The sequence below is a fragment of the Maniola jurtina genome, chromosome 8 (genome assembly GCF_905333055.1).
Source record: "Maniola jurtina chromosome 8, ilManJurt1.1, whole genome shotgun sequence".
NCBI classification, from domain to species: Eukaryota; Metazoa; Arthropoda; class Insecta; order Lepidoptera; family Nymphalidae; genus Maniola; species Maniola jurtina.
This window is the reverse complement of record NC_060036.1, coordinates 1,378,716-1,406,698: the sequence shown is the minus strand read 5'-3', so window position 1 is coordinate 1,406,698 and position 27,983 is coordinate 1,378,716. Positions and strand designations below refer to the sequence as shown.

The following is a 27,983-nucleotide window of genomic DNA, read 5'->3' as shown; positions in this document are numbered from 1 at the left end:
ACTAATTACTTCAAAAATTTCAATTCAACAATTGACGAGTATACGGTGCCGAATAAATGTTTTCTATACTCGTATTCTTTAGACGTGATAAGAATGCGCATTTGAAAGTATTAAAGCGCCATCTATTAGAGGTTTGTGGTATTAATTTAAATTCATCTCAAAATTAAATTAATCAATTAGTATACTGAACGCGCCCGCAGCTCTTTTTAACCCCCGACCCAAAAAGAGGGGTGTTATAAGTTTGACGTGTGTATCTGTGTATCTGTGTGTCTGTGTGTCTGTGTATCTGTGTATCTGTCTGTGGCATCGTAGCGCCTAAACGAATGAACCGATTTTAATTTAGTTTTTTTTGTTTGAAAGGTGGCTTGATCGAGAGTGTTCTTAGATATAATCTAAAAAAATTGGTTCAGCCGTTTAAGAGTTATCAGCTCTTTTCTAGTTTTCTTGTAGAAAAGAAGGTTAGTTAACCGTTAGGTTCATAATATTATGTCAATAGACAAATGTCAAGCTGTCAAGATGGACGTTGCCTTAATACATAATTATTTATTTGAAAATGATGTTTTGGAAAACTCAAATACTTTGGATCGTCGGGGGTGTTATAAATTTTTAATTTACACTTGTTCTTTGTATTGTGTTTCCCATTGATGAGGGTCATGACACCATTCCATTAACTTCTTAATGGTAGGGATTTCCTCGGGATCAGGAACGGGTGAGTAGTCGAGTCGTACTCGGAAGGATCTAGATTCTAGATCCTTGCCGAAACGACTCAAAATTATGACGTCACATTAAAACTAATATGGCGAAACGAAATATGGGAAACTAAATAACTAATACGAAAAAACGAAATAGATTTTGCGAGGTTGATATCAATGATTCGTCATGAGATAACGAGATTTGGTTTTATCTTTATTTAAAAAAAAAAGTTATAATTTTACTATGAAGAATTAAATGTTTTCATTTTTTTCTCTTTTTGCTTTTTCTTCTCCATTTTTTCTTTCCATTCTTCTACGAGAGCTCTAAATTCCTTATCATCTTGTATTCGTTTACTCTCCATTTTTCCCCACTGGGTCTTCTCTGCGTACCATTTTAGATACCTTTTATAGTCCTGAAAGAAACCAAAATTAAAACTGTTGCATTAAAGGCAATAAACCCAGAGATGTGCTATAGTATAGCATAGCAATATAATATAGTAAGTTCAATTACTGGAAAAATTTCAAAATCTTTGCGTATGTATAGGAATTAAATAGATCTGACCAGGTACTTACGTGTTTCGCTTCATTTTCATTGCATAAAATGTACTGGTAAAGCGTTTGAGGAGTCAATCCGTAAGCGGCTATCCTGTAAAGTCAATCTAAGTTAAGATGATAGGATATCAAGCACGAAGGAAGTTATCAGTGACCAATTCAAGTTTATAGTTAGTTTCAGTTTTAGATCATCAGTTAGACTACTACCTTCCTCTTACCTAACCTAAACCTCTAAAACTGATCTGAAGTGTTAAAGATTCTTATCTAACTCTAAAACTGATTTACTTATCTAGTATCTTCGTTACCCAGGTCAGATAATATACACACAGGTTAATCACATTAATGTTATAAAGGTGAAAGTTTGCATGTGTGTATGTTTGTTACTCTGTTACGCAAAAACTACTGGACGGATTTGGCTGAAAAGAATGGAGGTGGATTATACCATGGATTAACAGACAGGCTAATTTTTATCTCGGAAAATCAAAGGGTTCCCACGGGATTTTTAAAAACCTATATCCACCCGAACGATGTGGCGGGTATCAGCTAGCGAAAGATAATTAATTAGGTACATAAAAATTCACATAAAGTTGAGAACCACCTTCTTTTTGGAGGTCTGTTAAAAATGATCTCATTAATATACCTAAGCACCTAAGTTTTATTGCACTGTGCAGGATACGAATCAGTGAACCTTGGCAAGGATGCCCGCGTTCTAACTACCTACCATCATCACGAAATCATCACGAAAGTTTCAAAAATGGCACCTGTGCTTATTTCACAATTCGATCGGCAGTTAAAAAATCATCCAAAGCTTTAACGAGGTAGCCGAACGAATATCCCTGAAGAACGTAAGCCAAACTATGAATATCCAAGTCTGATGGCACTATGCGGTTGCTGAAATGTTAGTAAATACCATGTAATTACTTATTAGAAAAAGAGCCCGCGAGTGGCAGACCTTCGCTAATTTATGAAAGCTGAAAGTTTCTCTGCGTGCTATCCCCAACACAGGGAAGAACGATCAGCGACCATGAAGGAATTTGGATCATGGTGGCTTAGGGAGGTAACAATCAAGGTGTAAAATATCTTACGTCCAAGTACAAAGTGTAATTTTTTTACATTTTGAAATCACGTCATACATATTCAGACACTTGAGTCGTGGCAACCCTCTGCCAGACACTCTTAAGTTTAACAAAGTCGCTGCTTTGCCTTTGATGACCTCCTGGTATAGTGGTGAGCGCTGTGCTCTTATAAGCGGGAGGACGGGGTTCGATTCCCGGCAAGGGCAGTTTTGGAAAAGCGCAAGCTCCTAAAAGAGACACTATAGGGTAAGTAATAAAACAACCCGTGTAAGTGTATAAACACTGTATTAAAGTAGGAAAAAAACAACTGTTAATGACTACGAGAACAATTACGCGTCTCCGCTGGTCCTGCGCACAGGCGCGAGCGTCGGTCGTTCGGTTCGGACCAAAGAATATACTACTCTTTCGGACTGGGGTGCGCGCCTAGCTTCTAGAGGGGCTAGGGGTGAGCGGGGCTGCATAGCGAACAGGCACCCGCCGCAACCGAGAGGGGCGCGAAGCGAGGTTCGGCCTGGGTACTATAACACTTTACTTATCAATTAGCCAAAGAAACTCACTTTGCAACCCAGTTTCTTAAAATGAGATAAACAGCGGAGTAACTTGTGTCAGGTAGGAGTACCACAGCTGGAAACTTTTTCAACAATTGCTTACTTCTCGATAACCAAGGATCTGTGCAAGTACCTGGAAATGGCAGTAGTGTATTCATAATCATCATAAGAGCGGTGATAGTGGCAGAGGCGGTCTTAGCCATTGCGAGGCTCCGGGCGGCAGGTCTTGCGAGGCCCTAGTTTGTTCTTCGTGAAAAGTATGTGATGCGAAAGTAGGTCTGTTTGTTTGTTTAGGTATTTTTCATGTTTGAGGAGAAATGCTAAAGTTATACAAATAGATAGAGTTTTAAAATATTTTACATTAAAAGATTTACAAAATTAACAAATACAGAGATGATAAATTTTAAAATTGATATAAGTGGCTTTTCCTAAGACTAAAATCTTTAATTAAAGCGCAATTATCTAACGAATGATAAGACGAAAGATCCACGTAGATTTACCTGCTTTCTTTTGATACCTCGTTTCCTTTTTGAACTACCTGACTCAATTTTTCTGCCGGCATCACGATCACGCGAACTCATTTCGTGAATCTTGTTTTGTTTCGCACAAACAGTCAGAAATATTTTTTAAGTATCACACAGTTTTTTTTTACTTTAACCTTACTCAAAACTTCAAATACTTTAATTTACACATTTCCAGCTCACTCAATACTAGAACGTAATCTTGGATACTTAGAATAAAACTGTAACTGTACGATTTCTGTACATTTGATATATTTTGAAAATTTTAATCGCAGAAAGTATTATTATCTATATAGATCCCAAAACAATTTTTTTTAGGATTTTTGTCTGTCTGTCTATCTGTCAGTCTATCTGTCTGTTCGCGCATCATGCGAAAACTACTGAACGGATTTAAATGAAAGGTGCACTGAAAGTGCTCCGGGTTAATATATAAGGTAGTTTTCATTCCAAAAAAATTAAGGATTCTTCGAGATACAGGATCAAACTTTTTATCGATTTTACTCAATAACTCCGTCAAATTTAAACCGATTTTCACAATTCTTTTTTTTACAAAGGTATAGTACTGTCAGGTTGGTACCATGTAAGATTGGTGAAGATCTGATGAACAGTTTCGGAATTAGAGGCTGGAACTCCTCAACGGGTAACAGCATAACGATCGCAATCAGTATAATAGCTTAGTAGAAAGTAGACTCTTAGTCATAACTAGTTGACCCGCCCGCACGGGGAGTCTACCTGTTCCATAATACCACCCATATTTTGTCTATGGAATAGATAAGCTCCCTGTGCGAAGCTGGGGCCGGTCAACTAGTCTATACTTAATATTATAAAGAGGAAACCTTTGTATTTTTGTATTTTTGTATGTTTGTATTGAATAGGCTCAAAAACTACTGGACCGATTTCAAAATTTCTTTTACCATTACTTAGAGGGATTCTTCCGAATCCGTATAGGCTATATTTTATCCCGGAAACTAGATAGGATTTTTCGTGGTAGTGAAAATTGTGGAGTAAGGCGTCGAAAAAACTGCCGTACGTTAACGATTATATATCGCGAACGCTGCCTAAATGGTTAGAGATGTATGGTTGACTTCTATAGAAAAGTTGTAGAACTCAATAATGCCTACAAAAAAGTCCGCGATAGTATAAACCAAACATTTATATTTTAGCCATTATAACCACTTTTCCATAGAATAAAAGTAATTCACCCGTGCGAAGCCGGGGCGGGTCGCTAGTATTCAATAAAATTGAAAGATATGTAGCGAACGCAACTTTTTTGTTTAATACAGATAAAAAAGAGAAATATAAACGAGCTCAGCCATAACAAAATTTTATGTTTCAAAGCACCTCACTCTACTTTTCTCATGTTTTTTATTCCGGAAAGACAAAGAGTTCCTAGGGGGATTTTCAAAAACTTACCATGTGGATTAAGTTCCGGGCATCAAATAATATACAATAAAAGCGCGAGCGAAGCGAGCGCGAAATTTTTGATATATTATTTACAAAAAAAACCATATTAATATTAGCCAAAATCCTTTTCAGGGCCCATCTTCTTAGCTAAAATTTGGTATAATTCAGAGATAGCTTGCGCACAGATACTTTATCCCGAGTTTCCACGACGTTTTTTAAAACTCGAATCGATGGGAACGAAGTTTCGGGCGTCAACTAATACAATATAAAAGCGCGAGCGAAGCGAGCGCAAAATTTTCGATATATTTAAATAAGAGAATGGTAAATTCGAGCCTTCAGGTCCAAAATGTTGAATTCCTAAAATGTTGAATTCTTATAATGTTGAATTTGTTGTGTGAATGTTGAAATATTTGATTTATCGTGCAAAATGTCAGAAAAAAATACCCGAGTATGGAACCCTCGCCTCGGTGCGCGAGTCCGACTCACAATTGGCCGGTTTTTTTTTTTGTGAATTACGTATAAGCATATGCGAATCAAAAGCTTACTTTTAAGATTCAACATTTAATTTTGGGAATTCAAATTCAACATTTTGCGAATCCAACATTTTGGGATTTAACATTTAGCAACTCCGAAATTCAACATTTTGCAAATTCAACATTTTACGAATTCAACATTTTAAGCCTGAAGGAATTCGAGAATTAGTCTATTTTAAGCTTTCTTTGTCTGGGAGTTTGAACCCCCAAAACCTTACCAGTAACAATTTTGTAACTCATACTACAAGCAAAATAATTCTAAGGTGACAAGAATTGACGAACGAAATAAAATACGGGGATTGCCCGAGCGATGAATTAGTTAGCTAACTTTATTTTAATTTACCGTTATTTAATAACCTTAATAAGTAATTAAAGATCAGAATCAAAAGTTTTAATTAAAAAATTATGTTTAAAAAATGTATATTTTTTATAATTTGCTTGGGTTGTTGCGCGAGGCCCCTGCAAGAGCGAGGCCCCGGGCGATTGCCCCGTTCGCCACCCCCTAAGACCGCCACTGGATAGTGGTTAAGATGGCCTTCTATTCGGGACTGCTTGAACGTGAAGGCAAATACCGATCGTGAGGAAACCGGCATGCCTGAGGCTTCTCCATAATGTTCTCAGAGGTGTGTGAAGTCTGCCAATCCGTACTGGGCTAGCGTGGCGGACTATGGCTTATACCCTTCTCATTCTAAGAGGAGACAGTCAGTAGTGGATGGGTTGATGCATGATGATTATTCGGAAAGCCCTAGGTTTAATTTCTGGCGAGCTAACTTTCCCTTTTCACCTCCAAACCTCAACACCTTTTCTTACGGAGTTATGTGCAGTTGAAACAAAAATTGCTTTTGCTAAACTTGGTGAAAGGAAAACATTGTAAATATTATCTATCACTGAGTAGGGACTTGCGACTTGCAAAAAGATTCATACCATTTCATAATCTTACCTACAATAGTCACATTGTCACGCCGGTGAATCTTTTTGAATAGCTTCCGTATAAAGAATCGTTTTATCACATCAACGTTCATCTCTTTAGGAGGGACCTGCATAATAAACACAATTTAATATTCAGCATCAATTTTGAAAACTGCCATAGGATCGAGAGAATAAATAAATAACAGATTAGTTTCTTCTAAGCATTTATCTTACCAAAATATGCATATATGCTCTAAAAGCCCTTTTTTAACGTATTTTTTTTAAATAATTTAATATCTTTGAAATTGTACCTTGCGTTGATAAAGTTCATGGACATGTTTGATATAAATTACAGAAGGTTGCGTCGCCTTGGCACATACTGCTACAGAGTGTACTAGCTCTTGTAAATATTCCTTAGTTCCATTCTCTTCAGCCACCTGAGTTGGGTCCAACTCGTATAATATTGCGTCTAAAATAAAATCATACTCTATTTAAAACCCCGAGGATTTGAACTGTGACGGGGTAGGCCGTCACAGGAATAGTCAAATAAAAGTCCCGGGTGTGGGTCGATCCTGCCTTTAATCGTCTTTACCACCGCACGCACCCTGCAGATGAGTTAGGACAAACGAGACTGGCCTGCTCCAGGAGGAAGTCCGTGGCCTTCTGGGGTTCCGTCAGGCAGGTTAACGACGTGCTCCAGAGGCAGCTCCTCGGCGTTAGAGCGTTGCACCAGGTAGAAGGAGGGCCGTTGAGCTCAGTGCCTATGCAGCGGACCCCAGCGGGTCCTGAAGGAGCACTCTAGCACACTTAGTCACAAAGGTTAGGGCGTGTGGTGCGTTTAACAGTTTTCTTAGTGTAACGAGAGAACAACCGCCCGCGCAGCGTCCCGGTGGTGAGTGTCCGCGAGCGCCGTCCGGCCGCGACGCGGCCCGTGTGCAAAACCAGTTTCTAGTAGGTAGGGTTCGGTAGCCGCGTGCGCACTGCAGTTCAAAGCATGGAAAACCCAACCGGCGCGAACGAAGCTCGCGGGTTCCGCCTTAATTATTTATTTAGTCTTTAAGGTAACACGTTACAACGTTACAGTACCCCGCCAAAAAACGTAGGATTTTTCGTACCTAATGCGAAAAATCCGACTGACTCCACTCTTCGAGAACACTGTCCTCTCATTCATACTTCCACATTCACACTTTCATACCTCTCTTCCAGAATTTCTTTCACATTGTCTTCTAGTCTGTAATGGTTATGACATAAGACACTAACATACAGAGTAATTATTATAATAATTTAGTATAACTACTCAGGACAGTAATTCAGAGAATATTGCACATGTAGCTGTTGTAATATTCAATCGATAAGTTGGCTGGATGGTAAAGTATAATCAGCAGGTAAGTACTTTGTTGTATCATAAGTAAATAGTAAATTCAATAATTAGTTAATTTAAGGCTTAGGATCAATTATTCTTAATTTAATTATAATATATTATTTATTTAATTCTAAGTTTGAGGTGTGTTTGGTAATAAGTTGAGTAAATATTTACATAACTAGTTTTAAGTGTAATTTGTGTAATTAATGTAAAGTGTAAATATTTGTATAGTTATAATGTTGTATAACTCATTAAGTTAGTATTAGTAGAGTAGTGTATTTAAGATAATTGCATGATTTATTAAATTTTTTTACCATTAGTGCTAATAAATTAAAATTGTTTATTTTATTATCTTTTTGTTTTAATTCTAAACTATTAATTGGTTTTTAAATGCTTTAAAATCTTTTACATGCCAAGTACCAAGATCTTGACCGTTCATATCCTGTAGCTGGTACACTAGTGGAGATAGTTTAGCAACTATTCGACATTTAACAAATTTAGGTGCTAGTTTTTTACTAAAGTAACGATCCTTATCACTTTGTACATAGGTTCGTTTCCATACTATGTCGTTGACGTTAAATTCAGTTTCTTTCCTACGCAGGTTATATTGCTTAGTATTTTTAACATGAGCTTCCCATAGTGATTTTTGTACGTCATTAAATATTTTTGCAAGATGACCTATATTTTCACAGTAAATGTCCCTAGGAAGAAATGAAATCTCGTCAACTTCATCAGAGTGTATATAGTGAGAACCACAAGCTACTAGTTCTCTGCCATAGACTAAAAAATTTGGGGTGTAGTTAGTAGTTTCGTTCACGGAACTATTTATAGCGAACTGAATTTTCGGTAAGTTAACATCCCATGCTCTATGATCATTTTCAATGAACGATGCTATGCTTGTGATAACAGTTTTATTGTATCGTTCCACCGTGTTTACTTGAGGTGTGTATTTAGGTGTGAAGTGAATGTTAGGTATTTTATATTTATTGAAAAATGAGTTTAAATCATTACTACTAAAATAAGAAGCATTATCCATGAGAATAAACTGCGGTATGCCATGGACTAGGAAAACATCATTTTCCAAAATCCGGATGACAGATTCCGAGGTTGCACGCCTTACAGGAAACAACATAGTGTATTTAGAAAAACAGCAAACTACAACTAACAAGTAACTATGTTGCTTTCTACTAGTCGGCAGTGGACCTAAAAAATCTATGGATAGCATCTGGAAGGGCCGTGAAACCTGTTTAGGTCTACCCATTTTACCTATAGTGCCGTGGGTAGATTGTTTGTAGGCTAGGCAGATATCACAGCTAGAGACGAAGTTAACAACATCCGCGTACATACCAGGCCAATAGAATCGAAGTGTCAAGCGTTTGTAGGTTTTAAATACACCGAAGTGACCGGCAGTGGGTTCAGAGTGGCATTCAGTTAGGATTTGATCGCGTCGTTCCTTAGGTATTACCTCCTTCCATTCAAATTCTTTATGTAGTATGCATTTAGCTTTCATGAATCGATAAAGACGTTTATTTTTAACTATGTAATTAGGAAATGAGGTGGGCGAATTCTGACAGCCGTTAAAAATGTTTAGGTACCACTCATCGGAACTATGAGTACCATCTAGCGATGTATTATCCGTATCTATAGCTGCTATAGGGCATGCACGTGAAAGAGCATCAGGTATAATGTTAACAGTTCCGCGACGATGCTTTATTACGAAGTTAAAACAAGATAGACGGACTCCCCAACGAGCTAGGCGTCCTGTAGGGTTACTGAGATTTAAGAACCATTTAAGAGCTGAGTGGTCCGTATAAACTGTGAATTGTTGACCGTTTTCGAGATAGCATCTCCAATGTTCTACAGCCACCAAGACAGCGAGTGCTTCCCTCTCGGTAATGCTGTAGTTCCGTTCAGGAGCTGTTAGTGACCTACTCATGTAAGCTATAGGGTGTTCAGTGCCATCGATAGTTTGTGTTAGTAACGCGCCAACTCCGTAGTCACTAGCGTCGGTATGTACTTCGTATGGTAGGTTATAATCAGGGCAGGATAAAATAGGAGCTGAAATTAGACACTCTTTTAGTTTAGTGAATGCATCGTCCGCTTCTTTCGTCCAAACGAAGGGTTTAGCTTTTTTACTAGATGAGGTTAATTGATTTAGTGGTGCTGCAATGGAACTAAAATTGGGTACGAATCTTCGGTACCAAGAAGCAGTCCCGATGAATCTCTTGACTTCTTTTTTATTAGTAGGGGTAGGAAAATTGAGAATTGCATCGACCTTGCCAGGGTCGACATGCAAACCTTTAGAGTTAACTACATACCCTAGATATTTAAGTTCCTCGCGAAAGAAAACCGATTTAGACAAATTTATAGTTAAGTTCGCAGATTGCAGTTTCTTGTATACTTTAATTAATAAAGATATGTGGGTATCAAAATCTGGTGAGATTATTATAATATCATCGACGAAAACAAAGACTGAATTTTCAAACTCGGGCCCGTAGAATAATAAATCAACTAGTCGTTGTTGAGTCGCCGGCGCATTAGTCAGCCCGAACGGCATAGTGACAAAACGGAAGGTACCGCGACTAGGGATGTAAAAAGCAGTTTTATCGCGGTCTTCCTCAGCTATAGGTATTTGCCAGAAGGCCTTGGATAAGTCGATACTAGATAGGTATTTTGCGTTTTTTAGGTTGTCTAGTATTTCTGCGACGTACGGCAATCTATATGCGTCTTTTCTAGTTATAGCATTCAGTTTCCGGCTATCTAAACAGAACCTGAGTTTTCCGTCCTTTTTCGGTGTTAGTAGAACCGGTGAAGACCAGGGACTTTCGCACTGTTCCACTACTCCTAGTTGTAACATCTCGTCTAGCTCTTCGCCTAGGATTCGTTGCTTGTCCGGAGACATCCTATAATAACGCTGTCTGATAGGTGGTGAGTTACCAGTATCTATATGATGAGTAATCAAGTTCGTACGACCTAGACCAAGTTTCTCAGATGAAATATTTTGGAATTGTTCTATTATGTTATCCATAGTAGTACGTTGTGATTCGTTTAAGTCACGATAGGAACGTAACAACCCGTTAGTCTCATTCACACTAGAAACATGAAATTCAGTATTATCAGATAACTGTATAGATTTTGAAAATTTAGGAAATATTTTAAATTTAAGCCAAAAATCCATTCCTAGTATTAATGAATTAGTCACAGACGGTATAATGTAAGCTTTTAGAATATGGAATTGACTTTCGAATTTTATAGGTAAATAGATGTAACCAATAGACTTTAAATTTTGGCCACCGGCTGCAGTGAATAATTTAGAGTTATCGTCCGGTATTAGAGTTAGCCCTAGTTCTAATAATCTTAAATAAGAGTCTTTGCCCAAAATTGTAATAGCGGACCCAGAGTCCAATAAACCACGCAAGGAGATGTCGCCTATATATATAGTTGCATAAGGGCGAATGTCGTTATTAGGTTTTTTGTCCAAGATTGATGCAATTGAGTAGCTAGAAAAAAATATGTTAATTTTAGTTAACCAATCCTTCCACTCTTGTTCGTTATAGTTTTTATGTTTACGAGTAGGTAAGGCGCTCGAATTGCAGCAATCTTGCACAGCTAGTTTTTTGACTTATTTTTAGAATTAGATTTCCCTATAGCTAGGCAATCAGTGCAGTCAGGAAACTTAACTCCCTGCTTTCCACATTTAAAACAAATGGGAAACCGTTCCATCTTACACTGGCTTAGGGTGTGGTCATTAGTTCGACACCTAGGACATGATAAACGTGTAGGTTTAGAGACCTCTGCAACGGCATTAACGGACTTTGGTTGCATATTATTTTCATTTTTAGTTGTGTAGTATTTTTTTGTGTAGTTGTGATTGAATTTAGAGCCAAAAGGTTTGTGTGTGTTAAAATGTTTATTTGAGTTTTGGTTAGATTTAGGTTCAAAAGCTAGGTCAGGAGCTAGTGTATTAGGAGTTACACGCGGTGGATCCCTATATTGAGCTGTCATTCCATGTACGCTTTCGTAGTTTAAGCACAAGGTACGTAACTTTTCGACCGAATTTAAACTGTCTGGGTTAGCTGCTAAAACGTTGGCGTAACACGGCCGTATGTTATGTAGTAAGATTTCAAGTTTGTCCTGTTCTGACAAAGGCTTTATAAGTCTAGAAAAATAGTCAGCCATTATGGAGAAGTATATAACTATATCTTCCGTTTCACCCTGCGTTCGGTTACGGATTTCAGCTAATAGTCGGTAGTCATAGTCTTTCTTGGTAAAATCTCTAAGTAATAGTTTAGCTAACTCGTCCCAAGTTTTGACTGTATCGCGTATGCTCCGGTGCCAATGCTTGGCATTGCCCGTGAAAAATAATGGCGCTTGAGCTAATAGGCGATCCGCTGTTATATTCTTTACAGATGCGTATTCTTTCACATCCGTAAGGAATGCACGGACGCAAGTTGCACCATTAAATTTAGGTCTAATTCGATCTAACTGATGGTCACAATTTATTATTGTCGTAGCTGGCGAGGTAGTGTTCTCGAAAAAAGGTTGGCCTGCACTAGATGTACTCGGCGTGGGGGTACTAGGACGTTGTATAGTAGCTAAGCGATTGTACAAGTCGTTGAAGTCTCTAACGCCGAGGAGCTGCCTCTGGAGCACGTCGTTAACCTGCCTGACGGAACCCCAGAAGGCCACGGACTTCCTCCTGGAGCAGGCCAGTCTCGTTTGTCCTAACTCATCTGCAGGGTGCGTGCGGTGGTAAAGACGATTAAAGGCAGGATCGACCCACACCCGGGACTTTTATTTGACTATTCCTGTGACGGCCTACCCCGTCACAGTGGCGCCCTTCCCGTGGTTCTTTATCCACCAATCCACCCTGTAGTCTTCTCACAACACTACAGATTCCGCACCGTCATTCTCAACAGTGTAAACGACGAGGTGTTGCAACAACGAACTGGTACGTACTCTCTAACGTATTACGCTTAAGCTATTTTGTGTTTTGCCTATTTTCGATTATAAACTGTTACGTGCATACCTATACCTAGTTACTTGTGTTAAACTTACAAAATAAGTCTTATAAATTGTTAAATTGTCTCAGTTATGCACCGTATTGTAATTTAACTGTAATAACTACGTAACAGTTCGTAACTTACCTACCTAATTGATTGTGATAGTTTTACCTTCTTTTTCTTGTGCATTCGATCTCACGCGCTGACCACCCGCCATTATAAAATAAAATTATTGCTGTTAACCGCGCGGCGCTAATTATTGCCTATTGCCACCGAGTCGTACGTAGTAATTTTGTAAAAAACAGTTTACAGTATTATTATTTGTCAGAATATTTTATTAGACTAGTTTTATTATTCTTGTTTGCTTATACCATTATTCATTAATGTCATTTACGTATTAAAACTTGTAGTTAGCTCTTAATTATATGCACTTACTGTTGATTTTTTTAAATTTTTGTTGCGCTTTTGCTGTATATTTTTTTTGTAAAAATGGGAACTCACCCTATCAAATATTTTCTTTTAAACAAAAATGAACTGTCTTACGAGGTCTTAATAAGAGGTGCAGAACCAGCTTCTACGGTGATCGAACTTAAAAAGCAAATCGCTAAACTAACGCCTTCGCTACCAAGCACTGATATTTTGGAGTCAGGTCTAGACCCGGCCGACGATCTTTCGGGAGCCGCTGTTTCTTTAAAAGAGCTAGCAACGCGTGTAAAACAGCTAGAGGAAAAATATGATTATAGTCTTCACGAACGATCGCGCGCTTTATGCTATCATATCTACCATAGGTTGAAACGCATTGACGACTCGACGCCTAGCGCCACGGCCAAGGGAGTAAATAAAGACGATTAAAGGCAGGATCGACCCACACCCGGGACTTTTATTTGACTATTCCTGTGACGGCCTACCCCGTCACAGAACAGACTCATAATTTTTTAATTTACATTCTATAATACTTATCTCTTGATCGCTAACTTTAGTGAGTTTCATGGTTCATGATTGATCAAGCTATTCGGCACACTTATAACTGCCTACTTATTATTGCCATGTCATCAAAAATAATTTAATACTTCAGAAAGTACCAATATACCAAATTCTAACTACCATTTTTTACGACACAAGTGTAAATTAAAAATTTATAACACTCCCGACAAGTGAAAGTTACAGTAACTAGAAAAGAGCTGATCACTTTCAAACGGCTGAACCGATTTTCTTGGATTATAGCTAAGAACACTCGATCAAACCACCTTTCAAACAAAAAAAATAAAAAAAATCGGTTCATTAGTTTAGGAGCTACTTACGATGCCACAGACAGATACACAGATACACACGTCAAACTTATAACACCCCTCTTTTTGGTTCGGGGGTTAAAAAATAAATGATAGTAAGTGTTGTGCCCGAAAAGATATTTTGATTATTTCTTCACCCATCTGCATTTAACGCATTGTTAATTTCTGGAGTGCCTTTATTTCTATCAGCTGAAGGCTTGAAATAAATGTACCATTAACAGTAGCCATGATATGCACTAAAGTGGTCTTCCCACAGCCTCGTGGTCCCACCAGCAGTATGCGTTTGAAACCATGACTCACATCTCGGCAAGTCTCCCACCAAATTGCTCTTGTTTCTGCTCCGTAGTGTAGTGCTGGTCTATAATAAGTAAAATAGCATAAAAATAAAAAATTTAGAAAAAAAACCGTCAAATTAATAGCCATGACTTGAACATGAATAAATTCTTCATTGCCACACAAAAACATTTCATTCAAAGAGAATAAAATATAGTGCGCAAAAACAGTCTTGTCGCTAAAAATGGTTTCCACCCATAGACTTTTATATTACTGTTTCCGTCAGAAATCCCTTTTTGAAGAAGGATGTGAATTGTGATGTAAGAAAAGCATACGACTTTTTAGTATTTAAATGGAACTTTGACTTACTTAAGCGTATTATATCTGATACTGTCTCCAGCAAAATTAGCATCACCCAAAAAATCCTTAAAATCTTTACATGGGTATTCTTTGAGGACATCGCTTGCTGCTAAATCCTAAAAAATAAGCAATGAAAAATTATATAAAACTAAACTATGATTTGTGAGCCTTTGAACTTTTGTTTAGAAAAAGTCATTACCATTAATTTGTTACGAATGTTTTCATTTATTTTAACTTTGCTTTGAAGTTTCTGCTGCTTTTTGCGTTTTGCCTTTTCCTTTATTGGCTCTGGCATTTGTTCTTCATTTCTTTTGTAATCATTTTTCAAAGCTCTTTTTAGCAGTTTCAATTCTTGTCTGAAACATAATGATAAAGTTGGTTCTTATACTCTTAAATTATTCAGTAAATATGATCCCCAATAAGAAATTGCCACTTACCTCATATCCATGTCCGCAATTTTATTCATTTCTAGTTTCACATTCATAATGAGGTTTTCTTCGTCAATTTTTTTTACGAATTTTTCTTTTACAAACATAAATTCTTCCTTATCTAATTCTTGCCAATTATGATAGTATTTCTTGATTGCCTGCAAAGAAAATTCTTGAATCAAATCTTGAACTTTAAGAATAATTAGTTTAGAGTTTTAGTTATTTTATCTACTTTTATAAGAGGTTCTGTTTTATTTGAAGCAGGATACTTAAATCCCGGATGCAAAGTTGGATTTTTCATCATTTTCTTCAATAGTTCTGCTTCCAATTTCTTTTTTTTCATCTCCTTTCTTTTAAGCATCATTTCTTCTTCTTTTTCTGCTTGTTTTTCCCATTTAACCTTAAAAGAGAAATTTATGATATCATGTGTCAGCTTATCCTGAGTAAATTGCTTTTATTAAAGTTTCCTACCTGCCATAAAGTTTTCTTTTTAATTGATTTTTTATTATCTAGATACACTTTATACTTTTCTCTCCATTCTGTAGGTGAAGGAACTTCTTCTTTAAGAATTAGAAGAGATCCGCCTTGTTTTTCCTTAGGAATATCGTAGAAAAACTTTACTTCATTGTACCTTTATAAGCAAAATTAAAGTTTTGAATTATTTTATAGTTTCAATATAGACAATAGAATAAGATTTATCATACTGCAACATGTATTCAGTCAGCGATTACCATTTCTGAAACCAATTTCTAACGTTATCTCGTATATCTTCAGCAATATCTTCATGTTTTCTCTCAAAATAACTGTTTTTAAATTGCTCATTAAAAACTTTTCTTTGTTTTTCATAGTCCTCATGCAATTGATTTTGTCTCATTTTTAACTGTGAATAAAGAATTTTAAACCGATATAGATCAGGCTTTTTAAGTATCAAATATTGTAATGAATTAATATTTATTTACATCTTTTTCTTTTAAGGTTTCTTCGTAAGATGGCTTATTGCATAATCTTAACTGTAACAGTTCATCTCTTTTACAATCTTTTAACTTTTTCCTTTTTAATTCAAAGTAAAATCTAAAAATGTAAAGATAAGTCTTATATATTTACTGTTGGTATAATTGTTATAATAAAATATATGTCGATAAGAATAATTCTCTCTTAAACACCTCAAATATCTCTGTATAAGATTTGCACCTCTTTCTCTCATTTCAATTCTCGCTGATGAATTCAAAGTTCCTTGTAATTCCTTTGTCCATTTTTCTCTCCTTTGTTTCTGTTTTATAACCATTAGTGTTATTAGTCTGAAAATTAAAGTTATCGTTTATTATAAAATAGAAAGTATAACAAAGTTTTTATTTTTATTTTGTTTCGATAACTTTTAGTTTTTATAATCACAATATCCACAAATACTACAAATACATAAATATATAAATTACAAAACAAAACTGTAGTCCAAATCACTGTAACAAAGTTTAAAATCATAAAATCAAACCTAGTTTTTTCATGTGCCTGAATCAAAGCTACTTTTTGTTTTCTCGCTAACGTTTCTTCTGATATTTTCTCTTCCACTTCATACACTTCGGTCATGTCTAGTCTTCTTGTTACTTTCTTTACTGTCTCTTCAGTATCTTCCCACCATTTATCTTCTTTTAATTCCCTCGAAACTACACCTTCTTCCTCTCCTTCTCCTTTTTTATCTATTTAATATGTATAAACAGAATCGAATAATGTTTACATTAAAAAATATTGTTGTTATGCTTTTAAATCAATTCTTCACTATATTACCTTCTTTTTCTTCTTTTATTTCCTTAGCTCTTTGGAAAGCTTTCATTATAGCATCATTTATTTCTACACATCTTTTATATTTTGTAGAAACACCAGAAAATTCTACATCATTTGGAGTGAGTTTATCTTCAATCAAACCATTACCCAAGAATTGGTAAAAAGCACCTTCAAGTTTTCGCGACTGTCCTTTCAGTTCTAGAATCCTGAAAATAAAGACCTTAACTTTTTGACTTAATTAAAGAAGAGAGTTTAATAATAATTTGACTAGATGATGCTCTCGACTTCATCCACATGGATCAGGTTTTTGAAAATCCCGTGAGAACTCTGGTTTCCTGGAATAAAAAGTACTCTGTGTCACTTTCCAGGTTTTTAAATATATCCATGTAAAAAATGATACTGATCCGTTGCTCCGTTGCAGAGTGATTGAAAAACAAATCAGCAAATAATGTTTTCACATTTTTTTTACGAACTTGTTCTCCTTCGTCATTCTAGTTTGTTTCCGGCATAACTCCGGCCTTTGCTTATTCTAATTCTATATTATCTGCCCCAATTATTTTCTAAGTTAAATCTTGCCTAACCTTACCTGGCTACTATTGCCTTGACAACATCAGCTATGTAAACTGTCTTTTGAACTTGAAGATTGTGTTGTAGGCATTCTAATGCGTCGTTGTAACACGCTATGTATCTCCCAAGTATCCCTGACAACCGCCGAGCGGCATCGCAGCATTGCTGATCATGGACTTTGGTTGTCTATAGATATTTTGGGTTTTATGGGTTATAATTGAATTTCATTTATGTTTCTACTAACACATTTTTCGAGTATTTTCGAATGATATCTGAACTACTAGTCGTTTAAAGTCGGGGCAGGCTAGCTAGTCGAGTCTCCAGAACACTGTTGGTTCATCATCATCATGTTCATACCATCGTCTCTGAAGGAGAAGGGTTTAAGCAATAGTCTACCACGCTAGCCAAGTACGGATTGGCAGACTTCAACACTTTTGAGAACATTATGGAGAACTCTCAGGCATGCACGTTTCCTCACGATGTTTTCTTTCACCGTTAAAGCAAGTGATGTTTAATTGCTCAAAACACACACAACTCCGAAAAGAAGATGCGTGCCCGACTAGGAAGCTACTGTTAGTTAAGAAATATTTATCTAATCTATAATATGTACTATTATCTAACTAAAATAATGGACTTCGTCTGTGTTGGTGTTAGCTGGCGGGCGTGCTCTGCCTGTTTGGAGTGTTTTTTATTGTTAAAACTGACTGGAAAGCGCTCTAAGGGGGTGCCGTGCGTGTGTCGGCGGGCGCCGGCACCGACGGGGTCCATACTTGTAAAGTTTAACTAACTTGTTACAAATAACTACAAACTTGACATTGGCTACTCTTTGTAAAGCCAGACTAGAGAGAAAAACTAAAATAATATAACCTATTTTTGGAAATACATACCTGATAATCTAGATCAAGTTCAATCAAACTGTTTAAGCAGGCGAGGGTCCGATTCCATTTATTGAAATAATAATCACTGGACATTTTGATTTGAATAAAATGAAATAAAGATGGTTCTAATTAATTCAAGGTGGCTTCGATTGTTAACACGTAAGTATATAAAAATCTGTGATGATTTTTTTTCTCATTAAAAATGGCGCCAACAGCCGCCTTATTGATTTTTTTAATTTTTAGCCAGGTGTTATTCGATATAGATGAATGAACTTAGAATATATACTACACTCCTTTTTTTGGGCAGTCATGTCGTAAATATCATCATTATGAACCCATTGCCAGCTCACTACTGAACACGGGTCTCCTCTCAAAGTGAAAAGGGTTTGGCCATTGTCTACCACGCTGGATAAGTGCGGATTGGCAGACACGTCTAAGAAATATAATGTTTTAATTTAATTGCTACCGAAACCTATGTTGCCCGGTGTACTCTGTCTGGAAGGTGTTTTACCGGTGGGCGCGCAGTTTCCGGTCGCTCGACGCTCGTCCGCCATCTTGCCGGAAGTAGTAAAGCCTTCCGCGCCCTCCACGATGTCAGCGTGTCGTTTACGTATCTCTTTATCGCTACTGAAGCGATGTAAAGCGCTTTGTTCATCTGTCGTAAAATTGTATTGTTGTGATACTTCTAGCGCTTTTGTGCTTTATGGTTATTTTGTAGAGTACCTGCGCGTTCGAATGACCTATATTAAAATGCTTAAAGCTAGGATTCGTCCACGTCTTTCCAAGGTCCTCGTCCACTGTGCAGTATGCACCATAGAGTAGGATTATATTGTATGCACTGTTATGAAACCAGGCACCAGCGTTGCCAGAAGGAAACGAAATGTACAAAATTTGAATTTTTCGGTCATTTCGTATCTTTTTTTCGTACTTTCAGTCTTATTTTCGTACTTACATTTTTCAAAGAGACAATACATTTGGAATAACACTAGTGCAGGTGTCATTTTTTAACCCCCAAAAAGAGGGGTGTTATAAGTTTGACGTGTGTATCTGTGTGTCTGTGTATCTGTGTATCTGTCTGTGGCATCGTAGCGCCTAAACGAATGAACCGATTTTAATTTAGTTTTTTTTGTTTGAAAGGTGGCTTGATCGAGAGTGTTCTTAGCTATAATCTAAAAAAATTGATTCAGCCGTTTAAGAGTTATCAGCTCTTTTCTAGTTTTCTTGTAGAAAAGAAGGTTAGATAACCGTTAGGTTCTTAATATTATGTCAATAGACAAATGTCAAGCTGTCAAGATGGACGTTGCCTAAATACATAATTATTTATTTGAAAATGATGTTTTGGAAAACTCAGATACTTTAGATCGTCGGGGGTGTTATAAATTTTTAATTTACACTTGTTCACCTAAAAATCAACAAGGTAAATCAAACCTTTTACTGCATAGTCCAAAAATTGTATTAGTTCTTGTACGACGATACGGAATCTTTCATATGCGAATCCGACTCGCACTTGCCCAATTTTTAGACATTCCTTCCGCGACATTACATTATTCTATTGGACCTACAGTAAGTACACGTAGGCATAGCTAAGTTAACGTTAACTTAAAAAGTCACACATTGCAGTATTTACTTTCCATTATAGTACCTTTAAAATCCTCCAAGCTTTTCATGAATTTTCCCTTCAGAAAATTTAAAACTCAAAGTGTATATTATTTTTCCATTATCGTCAAAACCTTAGCTATTCAAGATAATCACTTTGATGGCCCGAATATTAAAACCTCGCCGCTGAGGTAATCGACACTGTAATGGAATTTATGGCGCCATGAGAGGCGATATGAACATTCGATACGCCCCTGGGACGAAACAGGAGGATACACGGGTTCACTGAAGGTCAGCGCATACCGACGGAGTGGAGCGTTGCGCAACAGGGAGAAGTGATAGGCTCAAGACTTGATATTGTCTTAGCGTTTGTTTTGATATAGTTTTATCGTTTTTGCTCGACGCAATAATTTCAAACATTGGTACACTCATTTATCGATATACTTACATACATACAATATCAGTGTATGTTTTAGTGTGTAAGTATTTAGTAAACGTAGAATATATTGTATATTGTAAATGTTCCTTATAAAAAAAAAATACTTACCCTGACTTAAAACAGGCTACTTTTTATCTCGGAAAATCTATGCGCCGGGTTGGATAAACCCTATACTTACCCACACGGACGTCGCGGGTATCATCTAGTCTATTATACTTCTATATCTATACTAACTAATAAATAAAATTGGAGTGTCTGTCTGTTTGAACGGGCTAATCTTCGGAACGGCTGGACCTATTTTGACGGGACTTTCACTGACAAGTAAAGGATTAGCCAAGGAGTAACATAGGCTATTTTTTTAACCGACTTTCAAAAATGGAGGAGTTGTGTTTTTCTACCTATGTACACCGATATCTCCGAGATTTCTGAACCGATTTGCGTAATTTTTTTTTAATCGATAAAGGAACTTGTTATTTATTAAGTTATGTTATAATATATACCTACCTACTTCTTTGGATAATGCAATCTAAGCAAGCAGGCTAACTTGTAACAAAGTATTTGAGTAGGTAAGTACTGTAAGTAGGTATACCAATTTTTTAAGAAACACGAATCGAAACCTTTTCTTAGACCATAAAAAGTCTAGGTAATTGGCTAAATGCCTACAGCTAGTTATTTAGTTATTACCGAACCAACTTCAGAAATGTCATCTTCTCCCAATGAAAATAATATAAAATATTGTATCAACCCACCAACCTCTTTAAAATTGAAAAGGTATAAAAAATATAGAATTTATATATTTTATGAAGTCGACAGCAAATTGACATCCCGCGGCGTATTCCCTGTACGCGTCGAATACACCGCACTTGCCGTATTTTATATTTTTCGGCAACACCACATTACATGGAGTCGTCCCATGGCGTCGTCTGCTATTCGACACCATAAGTAAACTTGAGACGCAGCCTAAAGAGATAGGTACTGCATACAGTCGGTCGAACGGAGATGTAATTTTTATCCATACTAATATTATAAATGCGAAAGTGTGTCTGTCTGTCTGTCTGCTACCTCTTCACGGTCCAACAGTTTAACCGATTCTGGTTTGGTACAAAGTTAGCTTATATCCCGGGGACGGACATATGTTACTTTTTATCCCGGAAAATCAAATTCACGGGATTGCTAAAGACCCATCCACTCAACCGATTTGTATTTTTGATACCGAGGTAGCTTTAGTTCATGTGATTTACATAGACAATGTTTTATCCCGGAAAACCAAACAGTTCCTTGTCTTCAAAATGTTTTCAAGGTGCCTAGGTTTTTAGCTGTTGTGCCTAGGTGTACGAGATTATTTACATGGGTAAGTAATACCTAAATACCTACTTGCAAGGCGTTTTACGGAACCTTATTGAATCATGTTCAAGTGAGAGCATTCTTTTTACAAATATTGTAAGCCAAAGGAGTACATTTTGAGTACTTTTTGGGGCCCTCCTTAAGATGGTGCTGGGTACGATCGCATTGCTAGCACAACTCGGGCCGGCTCTGGCAAAATCATTCAGCACATTTGACATTTATTTTTTATCCATTGAAGGTTTGCTACGAAACATTATTTTATATCGCTCAGTGAAGCAGCAATGTGAAACCAAGAAATATTAATTAATTTGATGGCTTTCATTTTAGTGATGGTCACAGAGTTAACGAATCATCTGACCTGTATTCCAAAAGGACGTCATTGAGGCATTTAATTACCTTTACAAAACTAAATACGCTAATTATATTTAAAAAGGCAATATAATAGCAATAAACAAAGCGTGCGACGCGACGGTCGTTTCGAATTAACTTAGCTCGTAAATTGGCCACGCAAACAACTTTCAAATTGGCCCGTAGAGGCGACGCTTTCGCTAAATACCTATAAAAATGTCTGCCCTCCGTGAAATATTGTGACTAATAATGTGTCACAAGCCACAAGAGGTGGCGATTTCTCTAACTCTGCCGCCACTGAAGTAAGACATCGTTACTTGGTCCCTAGAAAAAAAATGTTTAAGGCCGATTCACACCAATTGCGTATGCAGCACGTACACGTGACAAGTGCGTAGCGACGCACGTGATACGTGCGCATGACGCGCGTGAACCCACAGCCGTAACTGCACGCATTACGTCAATGTGTACGTTCACGCCACGCAAGTGGTATGCCATGTTTCATACAGTTCCATACAATATTACAACGTAATGGCACATGCTACGTCTACGCTTACGCAACGCTTACGCAGCCTGGCCCGTATGAACGAGATCTGTAGAATTTATAGTGGCGAATTCTGGTAGGTACATAACTATCTAAACCTACTCAGATCCAAAACTAGTGCTATTTTTTGCTTGAGGGGGCTTCGTGGATATTTTATGTGCTGTGCTTTTTACGTTTGCTTATAATATGGTCAGTAATAAGCTGTTTTTCATTGATTGTGCCCGGGCTGCAGAAGTTATCAATGTTTTGCAAAATATAATATTTGGATACTACATGATGCCCAAGACTTGACGAGTGGCATTAGTATTTTAAAAATTTTCTGAGAATCCTTTAACTTCCTGGGATAAACAGTAAGCTATGTCACTCTCTAGATCTTGCGGCGTGATTGGAGAACAAATCAAAAAATAAACACACTGACACAACATTAGTAGTAATTTTATTTGAAAAGAGCAATTTTTAATGCTTGAAGCGTGTGATTTTTCTGTAGGAAGGGAATCTTCATGAACATCTGAATCGGATAGTTCTGAACTCCTACCATATAAAGTCTAAACCCCTCCTTCCGCCAAGCAATAATGTTCCTATTTTGTTGGCCTACCACTACTGCCGCGTTCTATCTCATGTTCTTCCTTCTCTTTCACCCTTCTTTTTTCCATTATGCCTTCCATATACCTATTTCTCAATTATCAACCACTTCCTTTTCACCTCCAGCATTGTACCTACATAATATGATCAAACTTACAATGCTCGAAGAGAAACCTCGAGACTCCACTCCAAACCTACCTCCCAGCTAATCCACATTTTTTATTTCTTCCCCAAACTGAGGACAGCAGAACGATGCACGTTCTGCATTTTCCATACAATATATGTTATATGCAGTAAGTACATACATTTGCTGCTGTCTCTTTGAAGTGTATAGCTTGCGCCAAGCGTTGAAGTCTGTATAAATTGTAGCACTTACCGCGTCGAAACGGCGCATTTCAGCGGATACCGGCGATATACTTACCGTATGAAGCATCGCCATCGCCGCGCTATCTGCAGCGCGGGCGATACAGTGAACACACATTCACACCCACGACTACTTAATACTGTAGCACTTACCGCCTCGGTACTTCTCTTAGAATGAAAAAGGTTTGGCCATAATCCATCGCGCCGGCCAAGTGCGGGTTATCAGATTTCACAGTTCACACACCATTGAGAACATTATGGAGAACTCTCCAGCAATAATATATATATTGCATGTATTATTGCTGTCTCTTTGAAGCGTGTAGCTTGCCCCAAGCGTTGAAGTCTGTATAAATTGTAGCACTTACCGCGTCGAAACGGCGCATTTCGGCGGATACCGGCGATATACTTACCGCGTGAAACATCGCCATCGCCATCGCCATCTGCAGCGCGGGCGATACAGTGAACACACATTACTACAGTACTACTACTACTACAGTACCTACCCAGCATGTAGGAAATATTCAACATCTACCTTTAGAAAGAGATTTTGGCTTTTCAGAGCGCACGCTGTCTTTGTCACTCATAGGTATATGACTCGGACGTTTTGTTAGTGTCAACAACAGAGACAATACGAACCCGTTATCTCTTTCTACAGTTTGATGTAATGCATCCTGGTCGCATCCATAGAGATAGAAAGTACTATTCAATCCAATCCAATCCATCAGCCTGTATGTGTCCACAGCTGGACATAGGTCTTTCCAAGAGCGCGCTACCAAACACGGTCCTCCGCCTTCCTCATCCACTCGCTCCCCGCTATCTTCTTCATGTCAACGGGCCAGCGGGGTGGAGTTGTCCCATGCCGGTACGCGGACGCTACTCCAGAACACAATGACTTTCTACACAAGTCATTGCCAGAACACGTCTGTCCCATCGGCCGTTGGTTCTGTGACATACATGTACTGCCCATTGGCACTTCAGCTTGCTTCCTTATGTTCTTCTGCTAATTCCCTCGTTCCGGATTCTAACCACGAGAGTGATACCCAACATAGCTCGCTCCATAGCGCGCTGAGCGAAAGTACTATTACCTCCTAATTTGACACCGATTCTAAAAAAACAAAATCCCACAAAATTAACCAAATCCATCAACAATTCACATAGATCACAGAGAACAACCCACGAGCTAATCTCCTCTCCCGCTCGCCGGCGATATATCAGAGAGGGACGACATTTTTACGAGCTCTTAATCAAGAATTATAGGATTGCAGCGCGATTAAAGAGCGCGAGTTACCGTCGCGCTAATGCAGTCCTTACACCGAAACCTTCGTCATTTTATGGATTGCTTTTTATAGAAATGTACACAGGGTAATGTTCATGTGCGCTGATAAAGAGATCTAAAGATCCAAATATGTGTATTGTGTACTAGCTGATACCCGCGACTTCGTTCGCGTGGATGTAGGTTTTTTTAAAATTCCCGTGGGAACTCTTTGATTTTCCGGGATAAAAAGTAGCCTATGTGCTAATCCAGGGTATAATCTATCTCCATTCTGAATTTCAGCCCAATCCGTCCAGTAGTTTTTGCGTGAAGGAGTAACAAAGATACACACACACACACACACACACACACACACATACAAACTTTCTCCTTTATAATATTAGTGTGATATTAGTGTGATGTACCTACTAGGTGTACAATAATAGCATAGTCTTACGATAGATTTTAGATTCTTATTCTGTTTATACTATTCGTAAAACACCCGTAGACAGAACCCTTCATTTTACGATAGAACTTACTAAACGATACTTCACATATTATTTAAAACCACGCTCACGTAAACCCTCGTCATGATTCCGTAGAAATGATTTACGCTTAATTGGAGGGGAAAGGGGAGTATTAGTCAAAAGAAACAATTTTCAATCATTTCGTTGTTGGTTGACTTCAAAAAGTGCTGCCAAGCAATTTTTTTCGTTGACGTCAAACTAAACATAAGGGCTAACAAGAAAACAGTGAACAATGAACATATTTCTGGCGCGAAGTTTCTGCATAAAATATGTATCCAGCTGCAGAATTAGTTGTACTTACCTATGTTTGCTCGCGGATATATTTCACGAGGAGGGTGAGAAATACGAGCTCCTTTGTGATTTTTATTGAGATGTACGACTACCAGTGACTGCGCATCTCTTACTAATTACGACTATCTAGCTACAACGCGTCTTATTTTTGGATGCACTTTGATTTTGAAATCTTTTGAGTCCTATGAACTGACCCATTATGGTTTTTTTTAAATTTGTATATTAGTGCTTGGCTGCAATCAAACATGCTAGCAAGTGATGAAGCTTAGAAGATGCTTATTCACTCTTGACTTGAAGGAACTCATATTAAAAGTGCGGTTCGGATTAGAAACGAGGAAGCCTTAATTAAGCTTTTAGAATAAATGACTTTGACCTTGACTTTGACTTAGCCCATTACGGGCTTTTGAACAGTTTTATTATGACACGCGACACAAGCCTTCCTTCTTACAGCTAAAACGGACAGACTCGAAAGCGAAAGTCCTCCTCTAGGGACAAACACTGGAGCGAAACGTTCCCCTGACGGATGCTCGGCCTTCAGCCTATCTCCTCGATTTACGACTTCCCGGGAAAAATGTAGACTCCTCCGAGATTTGTGCGACCGCCATATTTTACACGCAGGAAGTGACGTAAGCGACGATTTACAGATTTTTACATGCGTGTGTAGTTCGCGAAAGGTCGCCCCGCACACCCGCGCTAATCCGGTGCGGGATAGCGCGGGTGACGTGCGGGTGGGCAGGGCGCCCGCCCGCCTCATACCCCGATTGCCATGTCGACCTGTCGCGAACTACACTATAGGTATGGGTATTTATAATTAGATGATGCCCGCAGCTTCGCCCGCATGCATTTAGTTTTTTAAAAACTTTTGATTTTCCAGGAGAAAAGTAGCCAATCCGTAATAGCCCGTCCCCGGGATGCAAGGTATCTCTATAGTTTGTACCAAATTTCGCAAAAACATTTAAACGGATGATCCTTTAAAAATCCCGCGGGATCACCAGGATTCAGAAATGTGATTCCTTACAGCATCAGGGTTGAGGAGTTGGGTCCTCGAGATCAATGACAAAGTCTTTACTTGGTACAGATACTTTCAATATCAATTTATAACCGACTGTTTCTAAATTCCATCAGTTTTGGTGGTCAGGTCCCCTGCAGAATCAAGATTGAGGAGTTGGAATCTAATTTTTTTATGGAACAACATCGCTAAGTTTCTCTATCGATTAAAAGAACTTACGCTTTGTTCAGAAATCTCGGCGATCTGATTGGTCGACTGAACACATCTCCTCTCCTCTCCTCTCCCCTTAGGTGGATACTGGGCCTAAATCAAGGAGCGAACTGTAAGCATGGCCGAAATAAATAAAATAAAGCGAGACATAGCAGCAGTAACCGGTGGCGACCGGCGAGCAGCGCGGCGTGTTTTATGAAGGAAGTTGTACATCACGCGATAAATCACAAGGACAAGGCGGCTGTATAGTCCGGCACATAAAATGAGGCTACTTTTAACAGAAAAATATGTTAAAGTTATGACGTGCCAAATAAAACGAGCCTTAATAGCTCCAGATACAAAATCGTCGATCGGTCTACCGTAACAGTTTTATGGTTCTGGGTTCGATTCTCGATTTAAGAAGGGAGTTGTACGGTCGGCCTCAGAATTCGAGCAATTCCGCAAAACTATTGCATCAAAAACCTGTCACACTTATTTGACGACCTTTTTCTACATGTAAACACGCCCCACACACTCTTAACGTGCAATAACCGTGACATGCGAATATTATGATCATTGTGGTGCTAAACGACTTACGGCCTTTGTGTGTACATTTATCACAGCGCCAGCGCCAGCGGATGACCGGCAAAAAGCGGCATAGTGTAAGCAAGTTGGCGCATCGCGGGAAACGGACAGTAACTGAGTGCATTAAAAATTCTCTGGCACTAGTATAAAGTCTTATTGTACCTAATTAAAAAAATAAAAAGTTGACTGCGATGCCATTTTTTTAATAAATTGGAAGCCAGTATCACTCGGGATGATGTAAGGGATCTAACGAATCTGTTCAGGCATTTAGAAGTTATGGGGGAATAAAAAACTCACAAACTACTTACATGAACCCCGTTAGTAACCCTGAAGCTTTTTTTGGGCAGTCTTGTAAAATCCACATTTTCGTAGCATCATCGCATCAAAATCAATACTCAAACCATCTCAAACGGTCAAGATTCGTGTATTGAATCACTTAAAAAAAACCGGCCAAGTGCGAGTCAGACTCGCGCACTGAGGGCTCCGTACTCGGGTATTTTTTACAACATTTTGCACAATCTGTTTTAGAATGTACATGTACAGGTAAAGGCCTTTCATATGACACCCCACTTGGTATAGTTATCTTATTTTGAAAATTGAAACACATATTTTTTTTTAATGGTTTAACCACAAATTCGCGGTTTTCAGATTTATTCCTATATTTGTGCTATAAGACCTACCTACCTGCCAAATTTCATGATTCTAGGACAACGGGAAGTACCCTATAGGTTTCCTGACAGAC

General features: G+C 38.0%; 2 protein-coding genes across 3 annotated transcripts in view; one reads left to right on the top strand and one right to left on the bottom strand.

The window, feature by feature from the left end:
* The window catches only part of LOC123867521 (trichohyalin-like), a 43,942-nt gene extending 16,212 nt beyond the window's left edge, over window positions 1-27,730 (top strand). Inside the window, exon 10 of the mRNA XM_045909591.1 lies at window positions 27,682-27,730. The gene's annotated coding sequence lies outside the window, so the exon portion shown is untranslated. The remainder of the gene's footprint in view (window positions 1-27,681) is intronic.
* LOC123867518 (IQ and AAA domain-containing protein 1-like) lies at window positions 933-18,313 on the bottom strand. 2 transcript variants are annotated; one of them, XM_045909585.1, is made up of 19 exons: window positions 18,185-18,313; window positions 17,317-17,483; window positions 16,734-16,936; window positions 16,441-16,645; window positions 16,115-16,249; window positions 15,911-16,022; window positions 15,683-15,831; window positions 15,423-15,582; window positions 15,184-15,351; window positions 14,961-15,109; window positions 14,723-14,879; window positions 14,533-14,639; window positions 14,103-14,248; window positions 6,547-6,704; window positions 6,267-6,363; window positions 2,878-3,001; window positions 2,016-2,135; window positions 1,266-1,338; window positions 933-1,105 (listed from the first exon to the last, which is right to left on the bottom strand). In XM_045909585.1, exons 1-19 carry the CDS (start codon window positions 18,266-18,268, stop codon window positions 935-937), a joined length of 2,685 nt encoding a protein of 894 aa, XP_045765541.1. In that variant the 5' UTR covers window positions 18,269-18,313; the 3' UTR covers window positions 933-934. The 2 variants fall into 2 exon arrangements, with proteins under 2 accessions (XP_045765541.1, XP_045765543.1); XM_045909587.1 differs by lacking the exon at window positions 933-1,105 and having other exon boundaries at window positions 2,006-2,135.
* Window positions 27,731-27,983: the final 253 nt, after the last annotated feature.

Bases quoted from the DNA above. Each gene is read 5' to 3' on its own strand.
- LOC123867518 (XM_045909585.1), bottom strand. From the start codon at position 18,268: ATGTCCAGTGATTATTATTTCAATAAATGGAATCGGACCCTCGCCTGC. The intron at 16,250-16,440 runs GTTTGATTTTAT...TTTAATTTTCAG, and splicing joins CAGGCACATGAAAAAACTAG to ACTAATAACACTAATGGTTA. The intron at 15,110-15,183 runs GTAGATAAAATA...TTTTCTTTGCAG, and splicing joins AAACAGAACCTCTTATAAAA to GCAATCAAGAAATACTATCA.